The sequence below is a fragment of the Podarcis tiliguerta genome, assembly GCF_965153285.1.
Source record: "Podarcis tiliguerta genome assembly, chromosome: 4".
Lineage (NCBI taxonomy): Eukaryota > Metazoa > Chordata > Lepidosauria > Squamata > Lacertidae > Podarcis > Podarcis tiliguerta.
The window spans coordinates 50,567,850-50,580,777 of NC_139537.1; the positions used below are offsets into that span (position 1 = coordinate 50,567,850).

At 42.4% G+C, this 12,928-nt stretch overlaps 2 protein-coding genes across 7 annotated transcripts in view; one reads left to right on the plus strand and one right to left on the minus strand.

Moving 5' to 3' along the window:
* LOC310676772 (trifunctional purine biosynthetic protein adenosine-3-like) overlaps positions 1 to 3,272 on the plus strand; it is a 27,679-nt gene extending 24,407 nt beyond the window's left edge. For 3 of the 4 annotated variants that reach the window (XM_083438894.1, XM_083438891.1, XM_083438893.1), the window contains exon 22: positions 445 to 3,272. In XM_083438894.1, the coding sequence (XP_083295020.1) occupies positions 445 to 678 (234 nt within the window). In that variant the 3' untranslated portion in view covers positions 679 to 3,272. The remainder of the gene's footprint in view (positions 1 to 444) is intronic. The other variant, XM_083438892.1, reaches the window with a different exon arrangement.
* LOC310676773 (trifunctional purine biosynthetic protein adenosine-3) overlaps positions 2,251 to 12,928 on the minus strand; it is a 26,826-nt gene continuing 16,148 nt past the window's right edge. For all 3 annotated transcript variants that reach the window (XM_083438896.1, XM_083438897.1, XM_083438895.1), the window contains 11 exons: positions 12,247 to 12,341; positions 11,423 to 11,532; positions 10,582 to 10,780; positions 8,786 to 9,037; positions 7,578 to 7,730; positions 6,551 to 6,754; positions 6,115 to 6,243; positions 5,128 to 5,258; positions 4,753 to 4,894; positions 4,135 to 4,250; positions 2,251 to 3,499 (listed from right to left, as the gene is read on the minus strand). In XM_083438896.1, the coding sequence (XP_083295022.1) occupies positions 3,302 to 3,499; positions 4,135 to 4,250; positions 4,753 to 4,894; positions 5,128 to 5,258; positions 6,115 to 6,243; positions 6,551 to 6,754; positions 7,578 to 7,730; positions 8,786 to 9,037; positions 10,582 to 10,780; positions 11,423 to 11,532; positions 12,247 to 12,341 (1,729 nt within the window). In that variant the 3' untranslated portion in view covers positions 2,251 to 3,301. The remainder of the gene's footprint in view (positions 3,500 to 4,134; positions 4,251 to 4,752; positions 4,895 to 5,127; positions 5,259 to 6,114; positions 6,244 to 6,550; positions 6,755 to 7,577; positions 7,731 to 8,785; positions 9,038 to 10,581; positions 10,781 to 11,422; positions 11,533 to 12,246; positions 12,342 to 12,928) is intronic.

The window sequence follows — 12,928 nt, forward strand, 5'->3', positions numbered from 1 at the left end:
AACCGCCTTCTCGAATAAACATCTCCAACCACCAATTCCTAACCTGTCCCTCTGCCTAGTTGTATTACCCATTTGTCTTCCTGCATGCCATTTCTAATGACCTAACTACAAGTGACTGTAAAGATGAGATGAACAACCAGGTGGCATTTTTTAAAAAAACCCAAATACCTGGGGGGGGGGGTGCGTGTGTGGAATTGTTATCAAGATCACTTTACAAAGTGGTTGCTACTTATATCATCAAGGTCGTATGTAGCCATAATGTGCTCCTCATCCCTTTTCAACCTGCCACCTGTCCTTTATATTACAACTTAAATTTCTGCTAATCTTTTCCAGGCTGAATTTCAGTAACACTACTCTCCCCCAAGCACTTTCTGCTTCTGTTGCTCTTCATGTGGAAAGTCACCTATCTTAATGGAATCTCTCTCTCTCTCTTTCTCTCTGGAGGATACTAGTCTTGAAGCAGTAATCTTACAAGAGCCCGTCTCTGTGAAGGCAGAAGACACAGAAGAGACCTTGTCAGAAAAGGTCAAAGAAGCCGAGAGCCGGGTATTTCCTGTTGCCCTGCAGCTGGTTGCCAGTGGAATGGTGCAACTAGGAAAGGATGGCAAAACCTACTGGAAACGAGAGAGTCGGGAGCTGGTCCATCAAAAGGAAAGGCAGGATTGCTCCTCCTCTTAAACTTTCCTATAAGCAGCTACAATGCAGCAACGAATAGTGACAGTTACAATAATTAAGGCTGAAACTGTCAAATTCCTCTTATCCTAGTGCTTTTCCTTTGCTAAACTCAGAGCATGGGGGTCAATATTGCTTCTTCAAGTGAGGAAAGCATGCTCAATGGACACAATTTGGTGCATAATTAGCTTCAGGGCAGCCTAGGTGTTGATTTTACTCTCCCCCTGACTCCATGAAATTAATGTGCATACCCCACCAGATAATAAGCATTAGGAGGGGAAATCTCTGTTACCAACATAGCTTCCCCCCTCAAGGATAAGGTGGCTCAATGCAGAACATCTGCTTTGTATGCAGGAGGTGCCAGGTTCATTCCCTGGGATCTCCAAGTAGAGAGGGGAGGGAGCTGCTGACAGTCAATGTGGACAATGCTGAGGTAGACGGACCAATGGAGATGGCTCCATATAAGGCACATGACCTAGGATTCTTTTCCCCATACTCCACACAAAGTTTTATCATTCTGTTTCTCATTCTGCATTGTCTTGGCCACATCACTGCTGACCTCAGAGGAGAGGTTTCTGTGGCCTTTGCTGGTATTATAAAAACTATGGGTTTTGTGGCACCAGCCACAGTAACAAGTAACAGATAAGGGGATGTTGCAGCTGGGTTTTGCCAATTGCAGGAAACAAGAATGAGAAACTTGAGCAGGCATGTGCTGAACTGCATGAAATCAGTGTGTGTTTGTGTCACTTGTAAAGGCAAAGGATATTATTTTCCCCTCAGGTTTGCAACTGGATTTAAATTCTAAAGATCTTTAAACCAGAACTTCTGAGAGCTCCCTTATATGCCATTCGAAGCACGCCTGAATCACCTTTTAAATAACTTCCCACATAAAGCTAGTCAGTCAGTCAATATATGATGGATATCCAGCAAAATATGGGTGCTGGTTGATAATTTCCCCAAACTTTCTGTATTTAGCTATGATAGTTTTTGCTTCAAATGATCCTCAGCTCTATTCTCACAGGGTGTGACACAATCATGTTTCGGAAACTCTAAGATGGTACATAGTAAGAAGAATGTTTCTTGTACTTACTTTTTGTTATGTACAAACACATTGGATGAAATTGCATTGCAAAACCGTTTTTTCACACACGGTGACTTGAGTGTACACAGCCATCTCTCCTGGAAGGACTGATTTGTACAATTTAAATGGGGCAGCGGTGCATGAGTACACAAAACCATCCTCCTTGAAATAATGGGTAAGCTTGGGCTGTTGATGGAACATGGTCTCTGGGTAGGGGCTAACCAGAGATTTGTGTACCAATGTCATCTCTTGATAACAATATATGACATACTCTAGCTAAAAGCTAGATACAATGGGTAAACTTGTCTTCTTACATGGCCTAATCATTAAAAGCAGAACACCTCTGGATTATTTTTGGCTTCAGGTTGCTTCTTTTCTGGAAGGTTTCCACCAGCAAGACTTGCTTAGGAACTGACAAGACACTGCAAGGCATCTTTAGCAACTGTAAGGAGAGAAATCTTTTAACTATCACCCAGAAATTAACACAGATATGTATGTAATTTCTTAAATTATTTTTTTTATTAGAATGGGGTTTGGTATCACTGAACATTTGGGTACAAAACAGATAAGAGGAATGTAACAGTATTGTGCTATACAGTCCAATTCCTATGGAAGCTTAGCATTTGAACACTGATTAGTTTTGTAAATCACAAAATCGTAACACAATGGAAATATAGTATTCTCTCCTTCAATGAACCATCATGATGATTTTTTTTTAAGGCACGTGTAATATGTAGCTACCTACTTCTTTTCTTTCAAAGTTAGGTCAATTCCTTCCTCACTGTGCTTTCTAGCTATGATAAAAACATACTGAAGAACATGTTATTGCATGTCTCCATGATGTCATGGGTTAAGTTTTAATAGACAATATGTTTCATAGTATAATATATTTAGAAAAGGGGTGGGGATTAAATCTCCCACATGTGATTAGCTGAATACAGCCCTGGTTAAAGCCATGTGTTTCTTTGATTTTCTTGTGCTCACCAATTGCTATGAAATACTTCAATCTTTAGCACTATGGCCAAAAGCCCTGATTCTGATTCACCTTGCTATTCAGAACGAAATGTTAAAAGGATAGATATTAAAATGCTTAATTAATGCTGTGACCACAGATAGTTTTATTGTATAGTCCCTTTTCCTGGGAGTAGGCACGGTCTGTTTGTGAAGGCAATGCCTGATTTAGACAAGGGCACTGCCAAGGGCACTTTGATACAGGTGTGGCATAGTGTGTACTAGTGTGTACTAGGTGGCAATCTGTTTGAGTGAAATGGTTGCCCACAAGGGCTTTGGATATTTCAGTGCACCTTTCACGATCCTGTGGGTGACCCTGGTGTTATTCATACAAATGGTTTACCATGAGGACCTGTGTCTGCAGAGGTCCATTTTATGAACCTGTATTATGGCAAAAGTATTTGAATATTTGAGATGGCAAATTCATCCCCTTCCCAATTTGGCTCTGTTTGGCTTTCTCATCTTGCTGCCCTATGCTACACAATTAAAGCAAAAATTATGCATCGTGGTTGTTGCTGTTTTCTTGTCCTCTGCATTTCAGTTGTGCTTTCCCGAATTCCAGCGTAACTTCCCATCTCCTCCTAACTGTACTTCTCCGCTTGCCACTAACTGCATAGCAGTAGGGAAGGCTCTGTGCTCTGCCTCCTTCACCCTTTCGCATAAAGTCTCCTCTGTGTCTCCAATCTTCACGGGGACTGGCTCTTGAAAAATGATTGCTCCAGCATCAACTTCTTCCTAGAAAGGAAGGTCAGAAACGTTGACAAGATGGAGAGATAGACGAAATTATGAGCTCTAGAACATGGCCTTGGTTTGCTTTCATGACCTCTCATGGGACTCCTTCCACTTTAAGAAATTATCTTCAACACTACAAACTATCTTGAAATTGGCTAATTCTGTACCACAAATATTTAGTCTGACTCCAGTCTGGTCTAGTTAGCTGTAGAAGAGAATTCAAGAGAAAACTGTAAAACCCACACCACTATGAAAACCAGGTAAAATAGTATTACAGTTCACAATAATAAATTATTTCTAAATTGTGAAGTAAATGAAGCAGTCCAATGACTGCTCACCAGCTGCATAGATTCCTTAAGTTAACCTTGACCTGGTCTGCAGCTGGCAGCAGTCAGGCTAGGCTGATTCAAAAAGATTCCCCAATTACTGAGCTGTAGTAGATTTCAGGCTATGCTGAAGTGGGCAGGAGGTGCAGCAACTGTCTAATTAGTACATTTTGTGCTCATATCATTGGCCAGCCCTTTCACAGTCTGTGTAAATTAATCCCTCTGCATTCATTGTTGGCTGAGAAGCAATCTGACAATCAATTCAAACTAAGATTATTATTATTAACAGAGTAGCAAAAAGGGAGAACATACAGCAACGAAGTGCACAGTACAACCAGTGACTCTGACTCCAGCCTCCAGTACCAGTCTATGGGCATTTGCTCCTTTAAATGAAGGCAGCAAAGATGGGTGAATATTCAATATTTTTCCTAGAAGTAAAAAACAAAATTCATTTTTTTAGTTCTCCTAGCATTACAATGCTTAAACAAGAAATTATTGATGTACTAATTGAAACAAAATAGGTAAAACGAAGCAGGTTTTTTCTGCTTGAATGAACTGGTGACAATTAGATATAGACTAGAAACTACAATGTCTGAACCAACATTATCAGACAAACCACAGCCACCAACCCAGAATCTGAAACCAGCTGCATTTTGGAATCAGAAATAATGGGACAGCTATGATACAGCTGGTTCACTAGTAACATGGAGAATATCAATGTCCCTTTTTCACATCAATAATGGTTATTTTTAAAATGTAGAGATATCCCTCTAAATCTGTGGGAAACACTGTGCTGTTTTTAAACTAGGAAATTAGCAAAATCTCCTAATTGAAAATGAAACTGTTGTCTAACTGGTTCACATACTATACACAACATTTAACGGCATGGGCATTTCCAGTTCCAAGTGCAGTATACCCAGATGCATTTACCATTCCACTTTCTGACAAAAGGACCAGATAAGATCCGCATAAATCCTGCAAGGCAGACCAGCTCAACTGAGAACTCTTCAAGGACTTTATCAACTGCGCTGTCAAACTCTGTGCGACTGCTGTACAGCTTGTGGTCAATTACCTAAGAAAGGGTAAAGCATTGTGAGATTATGGGATATATTTATTTACCCCCCCCCCCAATCATTAATGCTGAATATTTCAGAAACACTGAACATTTTGAACAGACAGACACAGTTGTTGTTGTTTAGTCGTTTAGTCGTGTCTGACTCTTCGTGACCCCATGGACCAGAGCACGTCAGACACAGATACCTAACCATTAAGTTACACATGCCAAACTGTTGACCATTTACTTACTTTTGTAGGAATGCCAGCTCTTTCAGCTTTTCTTAGCCCTTCTACACCAGCTTTGTTAGAAATGACAAGGACTATTTGTGCATAGCTAGTTGGCTTCTTTGTACTGGTTATTAAAGCTTCCAGATTTGTACCTGAAGGATCCAAGACAATCAAGTGAAAATATATTTAAGATGGACTCAAATATTCTGAAAACATTTTTAAAAGCAGCAAAATAGCAACTTGATTCAGTAAGTATAGAACTATAGCCAGGTTGGACTGCAAAATACACTTTTGCAGCACATTCCACACATTTAAATGTTAAGTATTTTTTTTCTTGAGGCACGAGTTTTTCATTATAAATACATACAAAGAAATCTGTGTATTTTCAAGGGGTTCTTCCTATTCCAACTGTTTGCCACTCAAGCTCTGAACAAGTGCCTTTTCTCTCATGGTTCTTTTCATTTCTGTTCCATAGTGCATATTTTTAAAAAAGAAAAAAGCTGCAGAAATCCTGCCATTTAAACCTCCGGTATTCAGCTGGATTTCTTTCAAATTAGAAGAGTTTTTGAAAGCAACATCTACTCCATAAAATCCTGACCCGGTTTAACCCAGCCACTCTGGACAGCTTCCAACAAATTAAAACACAGTAAGGCATCAGATATTACAAACTACCCTATACAGGGCTTCCTTCAGATGTCTTCTAAAAGTCATATAGATGTTTATCTCTTTTACATCTGATGGGAGGGCATTCTACAGGGCTGGTGCCACTACTGAGAAGGCCCTCTGCCTGGTTCCCTGTAACCTCACGAACCGCCAGAAGGCCCTCAGAGCTGGATCTCAGTATCCAGCCTGAATGATGGGGTAGAGACACTTCTTCAGGTGTGCAGGACCAAAGCTGTTTATGGTATGGTCTGACTAAACTACTTCAAATCAGTCTTCCAAAATACCCCAACCTATGGCCTCAAAGATGGCATTCGTTTCTCACAATGGAGAATGTAGGAGTTTCACCTGTTCCAGAGATGAGGACGCCGACCCTTGTTTTGCTTGGTTGGGTTTTGCTGCGATGGCTGTGGAAGGACTCTATCCTATTTGCCTGTAAGGCTTGAAGCAAGTTATTGACTTCAACGTGGGCAGACCCTTCAATTAAAAAAAGAAAGATTAGCTGTAAATAAATAGAACTAAATAATTAGAAACAAAGGGAGCTGCCTTCTACTGGGTCAGACCATTTGGTCCATCTAGCTCAGTATTGTCTTCACTGACTGCCAGCAGCTCTCCCGGGTTTCAGACTGGGGACATTCCCCTGGAGATGGCAGGGAATGAACCTGGTACCTTCTGCATGCAAAACAGATGCACTCCTAATTCAGGACTGCTGCAGCACCATCGCCCCATTGAAAATAATCACCCTCACAAGTCATCCCCAGACAGATAGGCTCTGCATAGTGACCTGCTTGACGGCGTACAACTTTTCCAATCAGCCAGGCCTCTTCATGCCTCTGGATGTCCTTCAGGACCTGCCCAGCCAGTTCCTTCTGCACAACCAGGACAGAACCAATCCCACAATTAAATGTTCGAGCCATTTCTTCCTCTGACAGATTTCCCTCTTTCTGAAGCCAAGAAAAGATGTCGGGTATCTTCCAGCTTACGGCATCTGAAAATAACCAGAGTTGTATTGTAACACACTTTTTTTTTAACCAGTCAACAAGCATTACAGAGAAATTAAGCTGACAATTCTGATTGGACTTAATAAACATAATAGTGATAAGCCAAGTAATAGCAGAAGATCCAATGGTTATCACTGGCAATTGAAGGAAACATATTTAACCAATTTAACTATCTATTTTAAAAATTATTATCTTTTTCAATTGATTCAAAATCTTTTCAAATCAACTAAGGCCACATTCACACCATACATTTAAGGCATAATAATACCACTTTAAACAGGCCTGGCCTCCCACAAATAATTCTGGGAGTTGTAGTTTGTTAAGAGTGCTGACAGCTAGGAGACACCTATTCCCCTCACAGAGCTACAGTTCCCATAGTAGTTTAACAATTGTTTTACACAGGAAACTCTTGGAATCGTAGTTCTGTGAGGGGAATAGGTACTTCCTAACAACTCCCACACCCTTAACAAACTACTGTATAGCTTCCAAAATTATTTGGGGGAAGCCAGGACTTGAAGTGGCAACATAGTGGTTTAAATGTGTGGTGTAAACATAGACTGAGTACCCACAGAAAGCCATATAAAACTGGGATGAAAAGGAATGTCTAAATCTCATTCTACTCTTTATTAATGAATGTGAAAATCCATCCTTAAAAATCAGTCAATTTTGAGATAAAATGTGGATTTCAATAAATGGGTGCAGGAGAAGGGAGAAACCGAGTTAAAGAAAGGAAAATGGCATCGATTAAGAAATATTATATCAAGCTTGCAAGTTTTGCCTGGGTGTTCACCATGACCAAGATGTTCTTACCGAGAACTACCCCAAATGATGCTGGGAGGACACGTGGGATGTTCTCCAGCAGCCCTCCTCCAGTGATGTGGGCATAGGCCTTCACGTAGCCTGAACGAAGAACTGGCAGGAGAATCTTGCTATAGATTTTAGTGGGTGTAAGCAGTTGTTCTCCTGCGAACATAAGTCATTAACAGGTTATTATGCAAAAGCATGATAAAGCACAAAAGCACACGCAGGATGAAATGCATCAAGGTGGCCTTACGAAGATATTGCTGTGGCCCTCCCTCATGAAAAGGGCTCCATATTAATTGCATTTCATGGCTTCCACAGTCCTGCACCTGGGATCCACGTTCAACATGGGGGTGTCTATAAGGGCTGGGGGGGGGGGAGAAAGCCTACACGCATAGACCTCTACATGCATAGACTTCCACAGGAGCTGGAACTCTGCATGACTGGTACTCTAGCTTACATTTTATTATTTCTATTTATTTCATAAAATGCACACACTGCTTGATTGTAAGCAAGCCCAAACCGGTTTTACATAGGATGCCTATTCTCACAGGCATTCCCTCTGAAGATGTCTATGCCTAATCCATGGATGTTGGAGGCAGGGACATAAGATTAGCATTGGAAGGCGGCTAACGAAGTGCAAAAGTCACACAAGTACGCACAAAAATGGAAAGAGGTAAAAGTATTCTGACAGTTGCACATACTCATTTTCCCTCACTAGTTGTCCTTTGATAGAAACCAGGGTCAGGAGCCTTTTCCAACGTGAGGGCCACATTCCCTCGTGGACAGTGATCTGGGGGCCATATATTCCAGAGGCCGATGTGGCCAGAGGCAAAGAAGCATGTGACTCTTTTATCTTAAAACAGTTAGTTACCTCCAAGCCATGCGAAATTGAGAGGCTTCAATGCACCTCCCCACATCCAAGCAAGTTGGAGTCACTATCACAGCTCGAGGTCACATTCCAAAAGCATAGGAAAGAAATTAAAGAAATGAAAACACTCAGGGAGGGGCTAGGTCTGTGAGGGGGGGCAGCCTGGAGAGAGTTCCAGGGGCCAAATAGAGAAGCGGAAAGCCTGGAAAACCACATTTGGCCCCAGGATCTGAGTCCCCCGCCCTTTGATAAAAAGACCCAAAATGTCCTAATAACTGAAAATTGACCAAAGGTTGCTCCCCATGACATAGACAGAAGAGGAAAATGCTGTAATTACTGATCTTACCTAATGTCTGGTTACCAGAGCGGCCCACTGGAGGAGAGGAAAAATCTAAAGAGGACTTTTCGACAATCTTTCTCACAAGGCTAAACCCGTTGCTGTGAACACCAGAGGAAGCTATTCCAATAACCGCATCTCCCTCGATAATTCTGTCTAGCTTGGGAAGCATCTGGTTTCGTTCCACAGCGCCAACGGCAAAGCCCCCCAGGTCATACTCTCCCGGTGGATACATGCCAGGCATTTCAGCCGTTTCTCCTCCTGAGGTGGCAATAGAAGACAGAGAAAGGGACTGTGAGTGTTAAAGCAAAACCACTGGTGACCATTATAGGAACTCTACTTGCCAGATTCTTACATACACTGAAGTATAGCAAGCACAGCCTGTCTTAGATGGGGTTTTTGTGGTTTTTTTGCTTGTTGATTACATTTTATTGAATTTTCAAAGTTGTACATCCAAAGGAAGAAATGAAAAACAAGAACAACAAAATCATAGGTGCTTTTGGCACTCTTAAGGAATAGCACACAGAAAAACAGGAAACTGCCTTGGACAGAATCCTACCACAGATCTATCCTGCTCGATACTGCCCACACTGACTGCTAGCAACATGGCAAGGTTCTCAACAGGAGTCCTTCCCAGCTCCATCTGGAGATGCCATTGGACTAAATTTGGGACCTTCTGTGTGCAAGGCCGATATTCTGCCACTGAGCATGTTCCCTTCCCATGTTGTGGATCATGCCATGAAAAATGATTCAGTTTCTCAAATTCTGCCCATTCTAAAATGGAGAAATCAGTCAACAACATGTGTGAGGTATGTGTGTGTTACACGATTAAGTAAAGAACAAAGGATTTCAAAATGGAACAGCCAGAACAAGCAAAACAGCAGTTCTGATAAGTAAATAATCTAGGGAAAGGTCGTTATGAGAGTTTGCCTAAGTACAAAGTCACGGTGAGCCCACTCATGACGCAAGGAGAGGTGACTGTCTCAGGCAGCAGGATCCACAGGGGTAGCAGATAGAGATCTTTATTTTCCCTGTTGTTCCTGATGTAGATCTTCACCCACCCCTTCTTCCCTGGTGGGGACGTGGGTTGCCATTTTGCCATTAGACTCAGGTGCCAAAATGTCTGTACCAAGTTACACAACCAGGAGAATCACACAAGACAGTTCTTGCTGTTGTGCCACTTCAGACTGCTGATTGGGGCTGGTGGGGGTGGGGGGGGACAGATCATGTGTTTGAAACCTCACCCATTATATAAACGCTTCCTGCACACAGAAAACTAGCATGTTAGAGGGAAAGGACTGGAACTGAATCCAGCCTTCTTTAGAGGCAGATTTAGGGCAGTGTGACTGGTTTCCCTGCACAGGGCGCTGAGCTGAAAGGGGGCACCTTCCTACCTCCTTCCCAAAGCCTAGTTAGCACTTGCCCAGCTTTGTGAAGGACACAGGAGGGCTCTACAACCCTGAGAGAGTCTTGTACCACCTTCCCAAAGTATGGCCCCTTGCTTAGCTGGTTTTGGGAAGGCAGCGCAAGGGCTGGGGAGGAGCATGAATTTTGGCCTGGCACAAGGCGCCATATTACCAAGGCCTGCCCCTGCCTTCTACACTTCACCTCTTCAGAAGATTCCCCTTTTAAATTCACACTGTGATGACCCACTGCAAACTGAATGTGTAAACTGATTCTTGGATCCATAGCAGCCGGCCACAGTATATGAATCAACCTTCTGCAACAGTAAGGTTTGCTTTTAACTAAATGCAGGAACCCGAGAATTTTCTAATCACATACAAGGAATGAGTGATCATTCCTACCGAGGAGCGCACATCCTGCCAGTTTACAAGCTTCAGCTATTCCAGCGATGACTGCCTGAGCCGTCCCGACATCAAGTTTCCCACAGGCAAAATAGTCCAGGAAAAAGAGGGGCTCAGCTCCCTGAGCTAGGATATCATTGACACACATGGCAACCAAGTCTTGACCAATGGTGTCGTGCTTATTGCATAGCTGGGCAATCTGTAATGAGAATTGGGAGACAAATCACACCCAAGCTTGGCAAGACTTGGGAACATCAGAACAGCCCTCCTGGCCCATCTAGTCCAGCCTCCTTGTTCTCGTGGTGACCAACCAGATGCTTATATGCAATAGCACTCTCACCACTTCTGATTCCCAGCCACTGGTATTGAACATAACTGAGATTTCATTTTTGACTGCCATGGAAGGTACATAGGTGACTATAATCAGAGGAGACCCCAAGATACATTTATGCAACTCCTATTTATATCAGCCAGGCTTGGGAAAGGGACATTGACGCTATATTGTGCTCTTGGACATTTTTTCAAAAGTATACTGAAAAATTTGTTGGTTGCCAGGCCTCAGAAACTATGCCCTTCCATTTGCTCTCCTGTGAAGGACTGGCATCCATTTCAGACACATATCTGAATGTGATGCAAATAAAGTTATTCACTGGGGGGGGGGGGGGCAGAAGGAAAGAGGGTAGATGCCAAGGACTGAATCAGGGACCTTTTGCATGCTCTGCTGCCAAACTATGATCCCTTTGCGTGGTAAACACTCAGTTACTAAGTAAAAATCCTGTTGTCAGCCTAAAACCTTCAAAAGTCCATTAAACCTGCCCGGCCCACACAACCTTCCCATTACCTTGAGCTTTGTTCCGACACCATCAGTTCCAGACACCAAAATTGGATCTTTATATCCAGCTGCTTTCAAGTCAAAGAGGCCAGCAAACCCTCCTAAGTCAGCATTGCAGCCTACCAAGCAGGAAGAAAAGGACTCATTCACCAAGGTCTTGTTCACATGGTGGAGGTGATTTAGAGGCGGCTATAGAATTATTTGTCAAACCACATCCCTGATTGGTTTTGCCCTTCTTCAGATCTGGAAGCAGCAGCACCGCAGAGCGAACTGGGCAGGGAAAGGGGACAAAAGATGTTCCCACCATGGGTCTCCCTGTTGCCTAGATTATTCTGCAGCCAATCAATTGGAATTAACAGCAAAGGTGAGGGATGAGCCTCTCCCTCCTGATCTCCTTTCTCCTACATTTAACTTGCTCCACAATGTAACCCAGTGCATTTTTACTCAGAATCAAGTCCCACTGTATTCAACTGAGAAAAAAGTTCACCTTGCTCTGTTAACCTCTGCTTTACCAAAAAAATTAGGTGAGAGGTGGGTGGGATCTTGACGCTGCAGTCAGTTAAAGCGTCTCTGTCCATATCTATATCTTAAATGGAATGATTTTCCTTAAATATATTCTGCAGGTCCTAACTACAGCACAATTCCAGTATTCTGAAATCTCTGCATGATGGCTAAACTGCATGCCTCATCTGGAATTCTTAGTGCAAAACGTAAAATACAAGAGTTGCATATATATTTTTACAAAATAGTAAGGGGTATGGGTATAAAGAACTCAATTTTTCATGAACTTAATCCAGAAATGTTTTAATTAGAATGCACAGATTTTATCTTACCTGGCCTAGATGTGGCCGCTGCTAAAGGTTTAATGTTCTGAACCAACGTGTTACCAGCTGCAATATCTACACCACTGTCTTTGTAAGTCAGGCCCCTAAAAGGGCAGAATAGCCAATAGTCAATTGATTCATACATACAATCCATCTATAGCAGTATTTTCCAGTGCCAGTATAGAGGTGTAAGAATTCGCTGGGAACTTTTCCTGTGCCTTTAAGAAGTCTGAGTGAGAGTGTTTGCTCCAAAAGGCCTGATTTCAAAGGTCAGTAGCTCTGTAGCAGTCCTTACGATCCCTGTGCTCTTGGAATGAGTGGTCCCTCAGCTGGGACTAGTTCCCTGCCTATCCCTGCTCCACACTTTTCACATTCCCAGATGTGTATCACAGCAGCTGCATGCTATTGAAGGAATAGGTCTACTCTGAAGTAAGCCCTACTGAATTACTGCCAGGTAAGTGGGAGTTAGGATTGCAGTCTTAGTTGACATGTAAGCCCAAGACTCCCGGGTCCAAGTCCAGTATCTGTTAAATGGATCATGCTGACTTTTGTAAACAATATATTTTTCAGGGGTTTTCAGGCTTATCAGAAGTAAAACAGGAACATGCCCTGTAAAATATATCTTGTATACATAACTTGTAATATTTTTAAAGCTACACGTCACTGTCATCAGCTAAGCCCAAATGTATTT